Source organism: Mytilus trossulus, chromosome 9 (genome assembly GCF_036588685.1).
Source record: "Mytilus trossulus isolate FHL-02 chromosome 9, PNRI_Mtr1.1.1.hap1, whole genome shotgun sequence".
Taxonomy (NCBI): Eukaryota; Metazoa; Mollusca; class Bivalvia; order Mytilida; family Mytilidae; genus Mytilus; species Mytilus trossulus.
Window position 1 is genome coordinate 80,688,955 of NC_086381.1, and position 18,697 is coordinate 80,707,651.

The window sequence follows — 18,697 nt, forward strand, 5'->3', positions numbered from 1 at the left end:
CCATAACAATCGGGGTTATAACAAAGGACCGAACAAACCACTATCGAAATACCACCTTTTATAATAAGTTCATCGGTTTGGTCATTCCTATTTAAAACTCAGACTGTAGAAGAGTTGAAATTCAAACACGTTAGAAAATTGTAACTGCCATTTGGGATGTATGTACACAATAAAACATTAGGTTAACTTAGAAATTGCCTGTATTGACTTAGATATGGTTTAAAACACGTTAAAAGTCACGATTAAACTGTATTGTTGTAATACATATTTTTTTTTACTCTTTTCTCGTATTATCTTATTCATGTGTCATTCTGATTATTTATAAAAGACGTTTAAACTATTGTTTTACTTCTACCGAATGTATTGTGGTGACAGACAATTGATCAGACCCTCACAAATCTAGTAATACCATACTTCTGTATCTATATTTTTAAACAATTGTGGACTTTTTTCTTGTTTGTTAACCTCCATATGTTGAGGATTTAAGAATAAAAAAAACAGTCCACTTCAACCAAACCTGTATATAATAATCTGCATTAAAGCAGTTTATTGTTGTAAAGGAGTAAAATCAATTATGATGTATTAAACATGTTAAACGGATCAATTAATCTAATCTTGAAAAATACTATTTGTATCTCTGCAGTGTAGTTTCATTAAATCTACACTGAACACAAGATCATACTTGAACATTTATTGAGAGAAGTATGCCGCTGTTCAATATTCAATTATGCGAAGAAAAAAAATATCCGAGTCTCAAACCAAAATCAAGGGAAACCCATCAACTATGAAAAGAAAACAATGGATGTCGTCCCAAAACTCAGACTTTGATCATGTTTTTAACGAAATCATTACCTCAAGTCCACAAAAAAGTAAACAATGTCATAAACAATAGCCTCGATGATGCTGAGTTCAAATGTCGACATGAACACGAGTTAAAAATCAACACAAAACGACATCTTAAAATTGGTCTGTTAATACCTATGCTACGTCAACCTTTAGGTACCCAAATATTGCTAAAGATTTGTCCTACCTCCAAGACAAATGTAAGCCTTTTTTTTATTTACCACTAAGTGACGATGTTCTCACACAAAATAATTAAAAGATTGGCGACTTTGTTGAATGCATCTGTCCTATCGAAGCATGCTAATTATGTATGCCTCATATCTTGACTTCCATCTAAAAATTGACAATGAGGGTCGATCAAAAACAAAACGTTATGCCAACAAAAAATATCCAACCTTCTTTTTGTGAACACTTCATGTTATTGTAGCAACATTCTTGCAACGGCTGCTGCATACGAAGTATACGATTCCCACTTAATACGATATTCTAGGGTTTGTATTTTCTATCATAATTTTCTCGATAGAGGGTTGCTGCTCATAAGGAAGTTATAAAACAAAGAGCTCCAAGTTGTGAAGTTGAAATCATCCCTTCGTAAATATTTCAAACCCCATCACGAGTTGGTTGACCTTTACAGAAAATATATTTCACAGATGATAGCAGATATGTTCCGAATGCCGAAACTACATTCTCATTCGTCCCTTTGTCCGGATTTTACCTACCGAACTAGATTAATGACCGATTTATATCAGCATTAGCAACACGTATAAAGCATGATCTGTTAACTCTTTCGAAGCAGAATTGTTGTTTTTTGTTTTTTTTTATTCAAATGATTTTCAGAAAGATATTAGGACAATAAAAACACACTGATTATAACAATCTACAATCTGCATTGCAAGTCCCATCAATTGAACTAAGATAAATTGTTCAACCTTCTAACCTATCGATAACTTCTCCCTTAAAAAACGCATTTCGAGTTCATTGTCAGCATGTGGTTGTTCCCTGTGGACATGAATATTCATTTAACATTTAAATGTGTAGAAAACCAGAATAATAGTTAACGATCAAGATGTAACTTTAAAAGAAAATTACCATTCCTCATCGCGAGCCGACTTTTCGAAACCTGTGACATATGCCGATCAGTTAACGTTTCTTAATGAGTCTTAACATTTCCACATTGAACATGTTGAATGTTACATACATGATAGTTTCCTTCTTCATTTCTTGCATCAAAAGCATGATTCATAAGAATATTATTCTTGGTAGATTTTAAAACTACAGTTGTCAGGTTAAAAAGGTTACAATATAATTTCTATATCTAATACCTTATTGTTTTCATTGATATAGAAAGAGAGAGATAAAACCAATGATCAATGATGCAGTGGTTATAAATGCTTGATGTTTTAAACTAATTAGTGGCTTTGAATTAGCCATCAGTAACTACTAGTACACTCAGAACCATTTGTATTGTCTTTTTTTAGTTGGGATATACATTTTTTAAAGTACCTGACCTCGTCAACTCTGTGTATTTCTGTTTGTATCCATCTGAAAAGTTAAGCCTTTTTCAACTGATTTATATAGTTCGTTTTTATACTTTTCTATTACACCACGATCCCAGGTTAGGGGAGGGTTGTGATTCCGGTTACATGTTAAACCCAGTCACATCCAGTATGTATGTGCCTGTCTCAATTTAGGAGCCTGTAATTCAGTGGTTGTAGTGTTACATATGTTTTTCGTTCATAGTGTGTACATAAATTTGGCCGTTGGTTTTTGTCGTTGGGATTGTTTTACTTTTGTCATATTTCGGGGCGTTTTATAGCTGACTAAGAATATGGGGTTTGTTCATTGTTGAAGGCGTACCGTTACGGTGACCTTTAGTTATAATTTTCTTATTTGTGGATAGTTGTCTCATTGGCAATCATATCACATCTTCTTTTTTACATCTTAACTCATTTTACCTCTCATACCACCAAATATCAGACTGCAGTTACAAGTGTCACATAACTTTTTGAGCCTCTTATTTTTATACAGTAATTCTATCCATTCAAAATCTGGAATTGAGACTGAAGAACATGTTTCACTTGTCTAATTGACAGTTACACCACAGTGTCTTTTTTTATAATTACTTCAAAATTGCATTCACAAATTCGGAAAGATGCACAAAGTTGACAAAGCACAACCAAAGAAAAAACCAAACTTCGCTATCCCTTTGAAATTAGAATGCGATAAAGCAAAAATAACATGTTCTATTTATATCATACATGTGTAATTTCAGTTTCAACAACGACTCGAAATCAAGACTTAACTTTTTTCAGCTAGCCAGTCAAAGGTCGTTAAACCCTTCCATAATTATCAAAAAAGATAAAGATATAGTTTTTATTCTTATTCAGATAAATTATGTGCAGTATATGTGATCTGAATCTGATTGGTGTTTTTTTTTTTCATCTTGTTGTCTTTGTTCCTCCAAATGTAAATAATGCAGTTGTGGTTGGTTATTCTCTTGAATATAAATCATGTAATAAAATTTGCAAATGCACTTAAAAATATGCCGACGTTTTCAACACACATGTCATTTATGAATTATTTGTAATCTACAATTTAACATTACTATTACTAAGCACACGGTGTATTTCATTCAAAACTACGGTTTTTGAAAAGGAGTATCTTGGAGTCAATTCAGTTTTGATTTTAATCGATTTGGTACGAAGATCCGACTACAAACATAAGCATTATACAATGGTCCATGGTTTATTTATTAGTTTTGTTAAAATTTCAGTTGGAATAAACTCATCATAGATACCAAGACTAAATTTAATATATACGCCAGAGGCACGTTTCGTCTACAAAAGACTCAACAGTGACGCTCGAATCCAAAAAAAGTTAACAAGGCCAAATAAAGTACGAAGTTGAAGAGGATTGAGGACCAAAATTCCTAAAAGTTTTGTCAAATACAGCTACGGTAATCTATGCCTGATGTAGAAACTCCTTAGTTTAGAGGGAGTTTAATTATTTGAGGAAGGTAGTTTAGATGAACTAAAAAAAAAAAGCAGGACACGAGTTTTGATTTAAAACAACGCAGGATGGGTAGCTTGGCGAAAAAGGCAGGATGACAATTTATATAAAAAATGTCCTAATTAACTTAATATTCAAAATGCAGGTCCGAAAAGGGTGAAAAATAAAAATGCGAAATATTTTTTTTTATCCTATTATATAGATAAGAAGATTAAATTAATAACAATAGGTGGACAGCTGCTCCGAGCAACAATGTGAAAATTCTGATCATGATTTTTTAAAAGCTTGCATATTGCATGTGATTTTAAAACGCAGCATCGATTCAGACAAGACAATAGGTAATAGTTTTTTCATAGGTGTTTTATACCACCCTCCCCCTTTAATGGACACAACCATCTTCCGTGTATGGCTATATTTCGAAATAGTTTGATAAAATCAAACTATGTTAAAAATGTTTTAACAATATCTATCATTATTTTTCTTTTGAATATATTACAATATGACTTTGTTTAGTTTGCATTATCGTTTTGTTTTATGTCAAACTAGAAGTTGAAAGAAGAGATTATTTGCACTTAATTCTAACAGGAAGTTTTTCACTTGTGTAGAACATTAAATTACACTGATCCAAATATTTTTTTACACGACATGTTTTCTCAATTGTTTAATTTATCTTTAAACAATGGCTTTAAATTTAACTATACATACAATTATGTCCAGCTACTCATGCTGAAAATGGTAAGGTATCGTCTGTTTAAAGAAGAAATTAATAACTTTTAAAGTACGACATAGAAATTCCAAAATTCCAGATGTATGACACCAACACCTTTTATTGTGTTGTATTAATTATAGAGTGCGTGTATTATTGTCCAATGTTAACAACTAGTTAGTTTTATTTAGGAAAAACTACATCATCAAGTTGATTTAAATTCAATGCCTTAATTATGCAATTACGAAATTGGTAAATTTTATTTGAACTATACTCTGGATTTTTTTATACAAATAATTGTTTTAATTGTTCAACATAAGAAACGAAACAGATAACTAGTATGTGATGATTTTGCTTTAAACTTTAAACTTTCCGTCCAATTCACATTGTTTACAATTGTGTATAGTTTTTAATTTATTTTTAAACTTGGGAAAGCACTATTGATTTATATAAACATTTATCAGACCGAGTAACATACCCAATAGCAGAGTATGACTTTTTATTAACGTATTGTTATTGTTTAAATCAAATGTCATCATAACGGATGCATATATAAGTTAAGATGACATTTAATCGCACTAGTAAGATAATTGAAATACAAATACACTGATGGCAAACTTGAACAATTGAGTATGTTGGTATTTGCCAGATCAACACTTTATCAAAACGTAAAGTGTTCTGCATTACAGTATGTTTTAAATTTCAAATGATCAGCTGTAATACGAGGGGTTCCAAAATGTATTTAAGGCCAATTGCATTTTGGTATTATAATGATTGTTCTGCATTTTAAACATTAAGGATTTTTTTAATTACCTACACCTTAGACAACTGTTTTTATTTTTCAAGTACGTGTCCTCACAATGAAGTCATACAGGAGCAACATTTGAACTCGTAATAGTAATAATTATTGTTCTCTAAAATTCGACACCACTCCATGTGCCAAAAAAAAAACTACAATCATTTATATAATAATTCACATCACCGCCTTAAATGAACGTTATACAACGTAACAAACACTTCATGGCGTGTTTGTCATCTTTAAAATTGTAACATACAACTACCAGTTATGTGTTCTTTTGGTCATATCCAGAGTTTGGATTTTATATTAATTGAGTCTTTGACCTTGACGTTGATTGTATGTAGTAAATTACTTTAATAAATTGACGTTATAAAGAGAGATGTCCATGTTGGTATATATGTTCGACTATTATCAGTTTCAACTGCAACTGACCATACGTTTACTTTTGTCACTATATGTGTATATCCTGCATTGCATACTGAACGCACTTGCAGAACTTTATTCACAGACAATTGTACTAAAGAAAGAAAAAAGGGTCATGTTTAGAAATATTTTGATTAATATCGCTAGTGAACTTATAAATAGATGTTTATAAAGAGAAACAACTTCCTGTTAAAAAGATGTTTGAAAGATATTTATCTCTTTAAATCTTTTGTTCGGACCAAAACAAAAGGATCAACAGAAAAGATTAACCAAAAAGAACAAAGTATCGCATGCTATTAAATTTTCTAAATAAAGAGGATTGTCATATCGAATGAATAAACTGACTGCTTTTACTACAAACATTGTTTACATTTTTTATTTATTGATACGTACGATGTAGCTACAACATGACCACACACCAACACAAAATATAATATTAAAATGTATGCATACTCAGAAGTGTTTGACTAAAAATTGGGAGATTCCAACTGTCAAAAAAAACACGTCCGAACGCTCATATGCTTCATTAATTCTACGTCTTGTGTGTGGGAATTATTTCTTAAACTATCATCAATTAATTAATTTAAAAATAATTCAGAAAATATGCCGCCAGGTAATTTAGGCAACGGCCCTTTTATGTACTTTGATTTTTAATTTAATTATTCTTTTGTTATATATTTTCTTGTTTGTTACATGTCCATGCGTTTGTTCTAAAACCTAAAATAACATTACTACCAAACTTCCAGGAAAATTTAAAAAGGAAAGTCCTTCTTCAAATGGCAAAATCAAAAGTTCAAACACATCAAATGTATGGAAAACAACTGTCTTATTTCAAAATTTGTTTTGTCATACAGTTTCCCCAGTATTCAAGTATATACATACATGACATATGGTCGTCATTAAAAAATTGTCATTGTATCAATGAGTAGACTAATTTAAATAAGTAAGAATAAGATTAATTTTATGCGCGCAATATTTAGGAATAATCCAGTTATCTGATGAATGAAAAGGAATTAAGTATTCACATACCTTTACTTATGACTATTCAAATCCCTTCAAGTAATATTATAACAATAAAAAAAGAACCTGGTACCACTTTAAATAAGATTAATGATAATACCTTAAATGTAAATTATACGTCATACTTCAAATGTCGTTTGTAATATCATAAAACAAACTGAATGAATACGTTCAGAATTGTGACATCGCTTATACATTATTTAAACTAACATCAAGTTTCTGACGTATGATTAATCAGAAATTGACTATACATATCAACGTTAAAATTCAATTTGGATTATCTTTCGTACCCTAGACAAACAATACCACCAAATGCAGTGTGTATATAAGCCCTGTTTCACTGTCACATCTTTAATTGACTGTTGGTATGATAGAGTAAAAGCCACCATATTTACTTTCTGATATTGTGATACTTTTGAATGTTGATGTTTATGCTATCTTCAGCTTGTTTGCGTAAAAAAAACCTTTATGGAGACTATTCATTTAAAACTAAAAAGTGTTTTGCGATATCTTTGACAATAAAGACAACCATTAGCTAGACAAGCATCCATAAATCAGCTTATTGTGATGTTTCTGGAAATCCAACTCTGTGGTTTAAAACGTTATCATGGGAACTAGGATTATAAATGTAATACCCCAGACGCACGTTTCGTCTACATAAGACTCATCATTGACGCTCAGATCAAATTGTTATAACAATTGCCAAACAAGTACAAAGTTGGATGGCATTGAGGACCCAAAATTTCAAAAGTTGTGCCAAATACGTCTAAAGTAATATAATCCTTGGATAAGAAAATCCTTAGTTTTTTTCGAAAAATTCAAAGTTTTGTAAACAGGAAATTTATAAAAATTACCATATAATTGATATTCATGTCAACAACGAAGTGCTGACTACTGGGCTAGTGATACCCTCGGGAACGAAACGTCCACCAGCAGTAACATCGATCCAGTGATGTTAAAAGTTATCAAACATACCAGGATTATAATTTGGTACGCCAGACGCGCGTGTCGTCTACATAAGACTCACCATTGACGCTCGCAAATTATTTATAAAGCCAAACAAGTACAAAGATGAAGCGCATTGAGGACCCACAATTCCAAACAGTTTTGCCAAAAACGGCTAAGATAATCTTTTCCTGATTTTAGAAAATCCTTAGTTGGAAATAACATTTACAAGAAACTACGATAAGCATATCAGCACATGATGAGTAACGGTATACAGAAGCCTTAGTTGATATATAGTTCGTATCAAGAAATCATCGTTTGACTGAAAACACTTCTGATACATAAAAAGACGTTTTAGAAATTTCTCCCCGTGATCGTTTTTGAGACCTTTCGTGTGTAGACAAAAACAAATACTTAATGTCAATTATAGTAGGACATGCTTTTTTCTCTTTCTTACAACACGGTGAAAATATTGAAAATTCCAAATGTATCTATACTAAGCGCAGGCTCAGAGATGCACATAAACATGTCACAATTTACCTTCAATGTACATCCACAAGTATCGAATTATACTGGCAAAAGATATAACTGCCGATTTCGCAGTTTAAAAAATGCTAAGCAAAACTTGAATACATATGTGTTACGAAACAAAGAGATTTAATACATTAGAGCTTGAGAAAATGTACAAAATCAATGTGAATCAGATTCCATGATGTTCTATAAGCGCTCTTGACGCACTTAATATAAAAAAAGAAGAAGTGGTATAACTGGCAATGAGACAATTCTCCTCAAGAGACCAACATGACACAGAAATTGACGGCTTTAGGTCACCGTACGGCTTTCAACAATGAGCAAAGCGTTTAGGTATTTTTTTTAAATGACGGCACAAGAATGAAAATGTTAAATTTGAATAGTTTTTATTGTTACTGCATTCCTCAAAATTTGGATTATACTGCATTTAAATGTATTTTAAAGGAAGATGTTGCTTCAATTTTCTATTGGACGAAAAAAAAGCTGATTTCAGCATGTCAACATGGAGGCTCATTATTGGCGAAATGTCAACTGTGGATTTTACAGCAGCTTACGAGAATTAAATGTAAATTAAAATTAGAAATGATAAATATTGGTGTTGACAATTAAAAAAAATAAAAAGACAATGTCTTAAGGTTATATAAGAAATAATTCAGCAATCTCCAGTTTTAATTGGACCATATAACCTTAAGTAAATAAATGCAACAGTAGTATACCGCTGTTCAAAACTCATAAATCCATGGACAAAAAACAAAATCAGGGTAACAAACCAAAACCGAAGGAAACGCATTAAATATAAGAGGAGAGCAACGACACAACACCGAAATGCAACACACACAGAAACGGACCAAGCACCAGACAAAATACCACGAGAATGACAAACATAACATCAAAACCAAACACACGACCCTGAAACAGACAAGTACCGTGCCACGTTTTATCTTAATATCTCAAAAATAAGAGAATACAAACGACACAACGTAAAAATGAAATACACACAGAAACAAACAATAATATAACAATGGCCATCTTCCTGACTTGGTACAGGACATTTTAAAGGGGAATAAAAATGGTGGGTTGAACCTGGTTTAGTGGCAAAAGTAAGAGGAAGAACAGACACACGCACGGAAGGTACATCCTCGCCTGCAGCCTCAGACCTGAAATATTTACATTGTTTACAAAATGGACAGTTTTATTTTACATCTTTTAGGTAAACAGTCACAAATGTATAGCCTAATTGCTTTCAATGCTAGATTCTACAATTCAAAGCAATTACGGCGGCTACTTTGTCTGAAGTCCAAATAAAGTGGCAGTCATTCCATGTCAAACTATAACTTATCCTGCTAAAACAAATCAACATATCTTTAATCGCATATTAGAACCAAGAAGCTACGGGATATATATCTCCCAATTGATACGATATTCCCGTGCTTGCATTTCCTATCATGACTTTCTTGATAGAGGGTTACTGCTCACAAGGAAGCTATTAAACCAAGAGTTCCAAATGGTGAAGTTGAAATCATCCCTTCCTAAATTTCAGACACGCCATCACGAGTCTGTTGACCGTTATGGACTAACTGTTTCACAAATGATATCGGATATGTTCCTTACGTCGTAACTGCATTCCCCTTCCCTTTCATGAATGTGACCTACCGAATTAGACTATTTACCAGATTTGTAATCACATAAGCAACACGGCGGGTGCCACATGTGGAGCAAAATCTGCTTACTCTTCCGGAGCACATGAGATCACCCCTAGTTTTTGGTGGGGTTTGTGTTAATTATTCCTTAGTTTTCTATGTTGTGTCAAGTGTACTATTGTTTTTCTGGTTGTCTTTTTCATTTTTAGCCATTGCGTTGTCAGTTTGTTTTAGATTTATGAGTTTGACTGTCCCTTTGGTATCTTTTGACCCTCTTTTAGAGCTAGCTGGTTACCGGAAGTTTGATAGTATGAACAACAGGGCAAGTATGGTATATGGAATTGGAATTGCAAGTGTTATATTCAAAATCATACCTTTAAAACAATCTGATATGTTATAGAGTGTTTTCAGCGTCTTTCTGAAGTGTTTGAGATTGGTGATAGAACAAGAAATCAAAAGTTTTCGAAAGATTTATGTCCTCTTCTAAGTCATACTTTGCAGTTTAAAAGTTGCGTTAACGGCTTTGCCAGACTGTACAGCCAGTGTACGGTCGGTTGCGTGTTAAACTAACGAAACTTGCCTTTTAAATTGATTTGTGTTATTCTCAACTTGACCAAGGTTAGGGGGTCTCGATGCTTGCAAATACGTTTGATTTCTCCATATTCTATAGATAAGCCTTTCAAAAATGTGGAGCCTATAACTCAGTGATTGTTGTTTGTTATGTAATGTCATACTAGTGAATGATTGATTGTTTTGTCATTAATCAGGCCGTTGGGCTTTTAATTCTATTTTTTCAGAACGGTTTTATGTCAGCGCATTTATATCTAATCATTTTGTGACGGTTGTGAGTATTGTTGGAGACCATACGGTTCTATATACCCATTTTTGGACTCATCTAGATCGTTGTCTCATCTAAATCATAACATATGTTGAATCAGTACCAATTTCACTGCAGATGATACGTGTGTCATCAGTTGTTTCTCCTCAGTGGTACCAGAGGAGAAAGAAACAAAAAGACCTTACATTATAAAATCAGCACAAGTGTAGCCACCTGCAGACTAGAAATCAGATTTATGGCTGGAGGAGATGCTTTTGTTTTTATTAAATGTATTTTTAAGATATAAATGACATGAATGACGTATTCGAAACAGCTATGTCAAACATACGTAAGCAGTCAGAATATACATGTAGTTTTGGAAAATTAATAATGCAGTTTTCATAATAAACATGATAAACAGATCAAGCTAAATACATGTGATAATTTATTTTTTTCGAAGTAAAGGCATTTAACATATATTCTCATTTGGCTTCTGAGACAGGTTTGATCTACATATATCTAACAAAAATCATCAAAAAACATAACAAAACTGCAACTTATTACACAATATCATGAATATAGTGAGATCTAAATTATCTGAAAGTTGTACAGTTCATGGCTAACTACACATAAACTTGTTTGAAAATGTACAGTAAATGGCCGACTACACATACACTTGTTTAACATTGTACAATACAGAGGGGAATTGACGAATGAACACATTTCCTTTATTTGTTTTAATTGATCTTAAGGCCACATCTTGCCTTTAGATTTGACGTGTCCTTGATAACATCTAAATCGCACAATATTTTCCTGGACGACGTTTCAGCAATTTATAGACTTCCTTTCTAATATTTGGCATTCAAGTGGTAAATTCTCGGAAAAAAACACTGTCTACAATAGATAGTTGTACCATTTGAAAATGAATTAAAGTACACATGTTTAAATCTTGTATATAAGATTTGAAATATCATGGTTGTTCACATATATTGTCTATTGTCTCCTGATGCAATATTCATGACTTTGAAAACCTTGTGTTTAATGAAGGAGTATGCGATAGTTGATTGTGTAATTCGTGCATTCCTTGATCACACGTGGTTTCAATTGAAATATTTAAACGTCATCTCCTTTCGTCAGTTTAAACACTGTTGTTTGTGTTACAAGTTGTTTTCGAAATTTGTCTTTTTCTGCATATCAATTAAATCAATTACAACTTTTGAAATACTTTTGTTTTAAAACCTGAAGTTGAATGGAATTGTAACCCACTTTTTTATCAGTTTTATAGTATTGTACATTAGTTTACACGTACGTATACATATAATACACATTTAAGTCAGACTAATCAGCAAGCATGTGTCCATCATGCTCCATTTATAAAAAGAGGGATACACATACAGTGGGCTCTGTTCATTGTTGAAGGCCGTACGTTGACTTAATTTCTGTGTCATTGTGGTCTCTGGTGAAGAGATGTATCATTGACAATGATACAACATATTCTTTTTTTATAAATACAGATACGAATACAAATTGCGATTATTGTAGTTGATTTATATATTCATTTCACAAATTGATAATTGGTCGTATTTCTTATAGTTTGTATAATTTAACGTATGTTATGTGAAAATAAGATTCAGGCAAACACAAATACAAAAATCATTCATAAGATTTAATATACCTCGATATCGTTTTCCTTCCGTCTTTATTATTTTGCTCTCCTACTCAAAGACAATTTTTGATTTAGGGAAACTGTCTACTTAATACAGAATTGCCCATTGCATGCTTTTAAAAGTAAAGTAATTGTGTAACTGAGGTGATGAGGTTGTTTACGTATCTTGATATGAACCTACCATGTAATACTTTCAAACAAACTCTGATTACGTTTCGATAGATTTGCGTTGTCATCTATACAATGTCAATAATGAGTACGGTACGTCCTACAAAAATAAAGACAAGCATTACAAGCAATATTTATTTAAATGAAATGCATAGAGTTATATTCAAAATAGTTAATGCACTGACCTGAACATTACCAACATGAATAGTTTAAAATACATGAAAATATTATTTTAGTTTCAAATGAAATGTATAGAGGTGCATTATCCCAATGTATTATTATGATTATAAAGAATAATAAACTATCGAAAATATTTCCGTATAACACACATGTATATGTATGCACTTACATTATCTAAGACACCGAAGTACTTGTGCAAACATCATAGTTTATTTTATAAAACACCTACGGAATATGCAACTGTCAACATATTTGTTGAAATATTTAAATCTACACGTTATGCTTATCTCTCGATCTACAATTTCAGTGTTGTTTACATATCAGTACCATACTTCAACCTGTAAAATGGATAAAGTTAATATCCATGATAATTAGTACACATGCTTTTCTAATATATTTCATACCTTATGCAAAGTGTTATGTTTGGATGCTCTTTATTTTATAACTAAATACATATGAGTTATAGCCTTTGTCAACGTATTTTTATCATCACAAGATAATGCATAATATTCATTCAGATTAATTGTTACTGCTAATTAGTGATTCTTTAAAGTGTAATTGAAGACAAATGTACATTAGTATGTTTATAGATGTTTTGTATCCAGCGTTTAACCGTATTCCATACTGATAGCAGATCGTGTCAATAAATCACATCAAGCAATACAGACAGATTCGAACACTATTCACCTATAACATATTAATAAAACAATTGTGCAGTCGGTACGAAAAACTGTCTTCACGTCATCAAAGGATCGAACATATCTATGAACCTACATCAAATGAATCAAAGTTGTGTTACCAGTATCATCTACACAACCAAATTTCAGACAGCTCGCATATTGATATGTTCATGCTGAGTGATACATTGCAATACGAGTAATTAAATAGAACAATAGTGTATTTAATATATAATTACACCTTATGAAAGAATCCGGGGTTTTGATTGGTTAATAGCCATTGTATTTGTCACCAATTTACTATTATCAAATGAATATCATTCATTTTTTAACGCCGCCGGGGTTTTTGCCAAAAAAAAGGATACGCCTTTTTTACCCTCTCTGCCGTAGTATTTGCCACAAAATACTCTATCCGACTGGACGCTTGTAACGTCACGATCATCAATGCGTTTTTAAACATTAACATTCGGTGTAATTAAAGATATATCATGTTAAGAAGGGTTTTTTGCGAAAAATACCAATCTTGAGAATGAATTTCCCTCGCCTTACGGCTCGCGAAATTTCATATTATCTCGACTGGTATTTTATCGCAAATACTCCTCTTTAACATGCTATATCTGTTCATGATGTATGTTTTAATGTATCATAGTTCATAATAAAAAAATTTAAAAGGACAATATGTTTTTTACTATCATTTTGAAATATATATAAACAGAACATTAAGTTTAAACACAATATACTAAATATGAGAGAACAAACAACAGAAAAATGTGATATTATCAATGTTTACAACTCCCTTGTTTCAATTGTAACCAAAACTTTTTGACACGTCAATACAGTTGTTGTTGTATGTTCTTGAATAGCTTTGTACCAAGTGCAAAATAATATATGTCAAAAAGAAAAAAATATTACAGAGTTGTCTCTATATGGATTAATATAGGACAGAGCATGTTATTGATTTGTTGAAAAATAAAAACTTCAGTTAATAGTACTTACCGCTTGTCTGTGTCGTACAATTTCATATATAACAATTTCAGTTGTAATTATTAAAGTAATATGAATATCATAAATATTATCATCAGTTATATTGTAAACAATAATATCAGAAACACCACATTATTTAATGAAATTGTCAAAAATTGTATAAGATGGAGAGGACCGAAAAAACATATTAAAAACATGCTTGGTTTTTTAATTAGTATTTAGTTTTCTATTGTTTGTCTGTCTTTTTCCTTTTAATTCATGAAGTCGTGAAAGAGGGGCAAATCTAAGTTAGTGTCTTTTCGATCTATGAGTTTAAATGTCAATATGGAATCTTTCGCCTCCTATTTTTAAAGAACAAACAAAATCAATACTAATACATTGTATCAGTGAAGATGATATAACAATATAAATTACAAATGTATCTTTAACTATGTACCAGAAGCAGTTTGCATAGAACGCATTGCAGCCAATGTTAAGGTGAAACAAAGTATGCTAATTTTGGTAATCATGTAACAAAGCATATTTATACTAAGTAAAACGCTAAATATGAAATATAAAGAAGCAACAAGTAATTAGAAATAAACCACATAAATATACGTAGGACAATAATACAATATAAGCAGTCTCTAAACATATAAAAACAAAATATACTGTTATGACAAATTTGCAAGATTAACTTTAATACTAATAGTAAGTACTTTTTGTTTAGTTTCTTAACTGAACACAAACGAATTTGTTCTTTCTCATAGTTTGCAATGTCTTGTTTAATGTTGTAGTGTTTGACGTTTTGTTCCCCATTTAATAAATACATCATCAACAACAAAACTAATTTTTTCGTGCTGTTCGTATTATAAAAATTCAATCAGAACGTACATTTAATATCAACATTGATTTTTTGTCACGACCATTTTTCAGTTATTGCCAAAAAAAATGTCATTTTCTCATATGAATACGATGTTGGTGTCTATCGCATATCTTCCAATTACATTGTCGGTATTCATCCCTAAATGTCGAATGGTTCATGATATAATTTAGAAAAAAAACTATCATTTGAATATGTCTAAACTATTTTGCATCACGATTTAATATGATAAAGAAAGGGTTCAAATGTGGGACGTATGATATCATTATTTCTGACTATAGATGTGTGTTAACATACCTGATTGATTAAACACAAATATACTGTGAATAGAACTGCTAGCGTTATACAGAACAGTCGGTGTGGATCCTGATGATTTGTTTAACATTAACAACTGATTTCCATAATTTTCATAATATATATAACTACCGACGACACTGATAGCGAAGTAGTTTCTTCTTATATTTGTTTGAAGTATTGTTTTAGCATCAGAGCCATCGTCTCTACATGATTTCATCTCGCCATCTGGATTAATCCAGTACAGTCTGTTCTCTTCACTGTCTACAATGAGTTGAAACCAGTAGTGGATAAATCATAATTCATTCAATAATATATCAATGTACTTATCTTATTCATCAATGTGGTCACGATTGATTTACCTCGATTAGCGACGACATAAACAATCCAATACAATAAACATTTTCAAATTATGTCACGGTTTGTTCCTTCAACGTGTAAAAACAAATTGATTAGAATTTAGAATGTTTTTAACACTAATCCGTGAACAACAAATTACAAAATAATGAAAACATTGTCATATTTTAAGTCATTGTACTACAAAGCTTACTAATAACAGCATACCTATATCCATGCAAGTCACAGGTGTGGATGTGAAGTTAGTGATCGCTCGCCTTTCAGATAGATCAAATCTAGACTTCATTATTCCTGTACTCTGTTCAACTATATACATCCACCTGTATAACAAAACAAAACTTGACATCTTAAGGAAATTAAAATTTCAAGTTCAATTTGTGTTTAAGTATGTACATGATGTTGTTTTAGTAATAAACATTAACGAGAGAGGCAGACAATGCTATATATAAGGATTATGATTTATGAAACGTGTGGTACATTCGATAATGTTGTATAGTACTATACACCGATAGGCAAATATAAATTGTGCATATTGAGTCGACTTGGATGAAGGATTGGTATATAACAACACAAACTTAAAAATGAGTATACTGGAAGGAACTTACAAATTGCAATCGAACACTGTCTTTAACTCAAAGATCGATTTTCGATGCTTCATTTTCAAAAAGTGACACTTTCCTATAAAGATACATTCAATTTAACAAATGACTCTCACAGAAATAGTTTGATAGTGTTAACACCGTGAACAACAAAACAGCCCAATGTTGCCTTTTTCATCATGACTGGGTTTTTTTATAAATCAGGCGACCCTTTATTTAAAAAAAAATATGTCTCTTCTTCTTACCAGCACACTTGGTACAATTAAAAACCTGATAATATTTTTTTCAAATAAGGCCTTCGAAAATAGTGGAATAAATTAGAGTGTCAAGAATTCGTTGAAAGTACTTAATAAACTGCATGCTTATATTGGTGATTTTGAATCTGTTCAAAGTTTTGATTTTTCTTCCCTGTATACCACATTGCCTCACATTTTCATTAAGAAAACATTCACACACCTAATAGACCACTTTCGAGTTCATCCGTCACCGGCAAAAACTCGTCAATTATACACGCCTTTATGACGTCATTTACCAGATAGAGGGGCTCGCCTGTATCCCTGCACTATTTACGTTCATCAAGCGTCTTTGTGATCGTCTTTGTGCAGGATAAACTAGAAATAATGGTTGCTCTGTAGGTACTTACTGACATTTCCCTAATGACAGCAGTGTTGATTGTCAATTTTGAGAATTCAATTTGCCGAATAATTCGTACAATATAGAATTATAGTTTTCCAACCACTCGCTCAACATTGGAAGGAAGTGACGACGCCCCCAAACGCACAAATGACGATGATAAAGGCGCGTATAATTGACGAGTTTTTTCCGGTGACGGATGAACTCGAAAGTGGTCTATTAAATGGGCATTCAAAAAATCAGAATGTGAATATATATGTTCAAACTCTTTTAGGTCATTTTTTAGTAGCAATAAACAAAAAAACTATGTTAATTGGACATGCTTTGATACTATATATGCCCTTGAATTTTTACTAGATAACATTTTTGTTCGCTTTGGGGATTCCGTATATCGTCAGATTATCGGATTTCCAATGGGGACTAACTGTGCACCACTCATTGCGGACCTCTTTTTGTATTGTTATGAGTTACAATTTATGACAAAAATAAGCAATGACCCATCGAAACAACATCTGCTAAACAAATTAAATAATACTTTTAGATATTTGGATGATATTTTGGCTCTCAAAAATGACGACTTCAGTATGTATATTAATGAAATTTATCCTGCTGAACTTACTTTAAATAAAGCTAATACTAACAATGACCACTGCCCTTTCCTCGATCTTAATATCTTTATCACTAACGGAAAGTTGAATACTACAATTTATGATAAAAGGGATGATGTTTCATTTCCTATCGTTAATTATCCGTTTTTAGATGGTGACGTTCCCTTGTCACCATCTTACGGTTTTTATCTATCTCAACTTGTACGATTCGCTCCAATATGTAACAATGTTTTAGATTTAAACGATAGAAACTTATGTATTACTAAAAAAATATTACACCAGGGTTTTCGATATCACAAACTAGTCAAAACATTTACTAAATTTTATCATCGGTATACAGACATCATTCGTATAGCTCAACATGCAGACTTCTTATACGTTCAGGTATTTCACATCCAATTTTTAATAGAAATATTCTTTATAAAGCACAACGGTGTCAGTATTCACCTCAGAAACTTACAAAACCTTTGAATAGACTTATTAAGAAGGGATATAATTACGATACTGTTGTCAAGTCATTAAAAATTGTATATTTTGGCGTTAATATTGAGTCACTGATAAGGTCTTTGCGTCGGAACTAAACAGACTTATCCTAAAAACAGTTGTTGGCATGACACGGGTTATGTTCTTCTCATATATGTTATGATGGTATGATACTAAATCACTAACGGGAATGATTGTGCCTGATGTTCATATGATGAAATACTAATCTTTCAGTCAGTTTAATTGAAGTCTGGAGCTAGCATGTCAGTTAACTGCTAGTAGTCTCTTGTTATTTATGTATTATTGTCATTTTGTTTATTTTCTTTGGTTACATCTTCTGACATCAGACTCGGACTTCTCTTGAATTGAATTTTAATGTGCATATTGTTATGCGTTTACTTTTCTACATTGGTTAGAGGTATAGGGGAGGGTTGAGATCTCACAAACATGTTT

The 18,697-nt window shown here is 31.8% G+C and overlaps 2 protein-coding genes and 1 long non-coding RNA gene across 3 annotated transcripts in view; all 3 read right to left on the reverse strand.

Moving 5' to 3' along the window:
* The window catches only part of LOC134684236 (low-density lipoprotein receptor-related protein 6-like), an 828,684-nt gene that overhangs the window by 501,663 nt on the left and 308,324 nt on the right, over positions 1 to 18,697 (reverse strand). The window lies entirely within an intron of this gene.
* On the reverse strand, positions 11,398 to 13,184 carry LOC134684232 (uncharacterized). Its single transcript, XR_010101214.1, has 3 exons — positions 12,977 to 13,184; positions 12,581 to 12,667; positions 11,398 to 11,627 (listed from the first exon to the last, which is right to left on the reverse strand). It is a non-coding gene; the product is annotated as an uncharacterized LOC134684232 (long non-coding RNA).
* LOC134684233 (low-density lipoprotein receptor-related protein 8-like) overlaps positions 14,613 to 18,697 on the reverse strand; it is a 36,183-nt gene continuing 32,098 nt past the window's right edge. Inside the window, exons 4-5 of the mRNA XM_063543496.1 lie at positions 16,129 to 16,241; positions 14,613 to 15,828 (exon numbers count right to left, since the gene is read on the reverse strand). Of these exons, the coding sequence (XP_063399566.1) occupies positions 15,536 to 15,828; positions 16,129 to 16,241 (406 nt within the window). The 3' untranslated portion in view covers positions 14,613 to 15,535. The remainder of the gene's footprint in view (positions 15,829 to 16,128; positions 16,242 to 18,697) is intronic.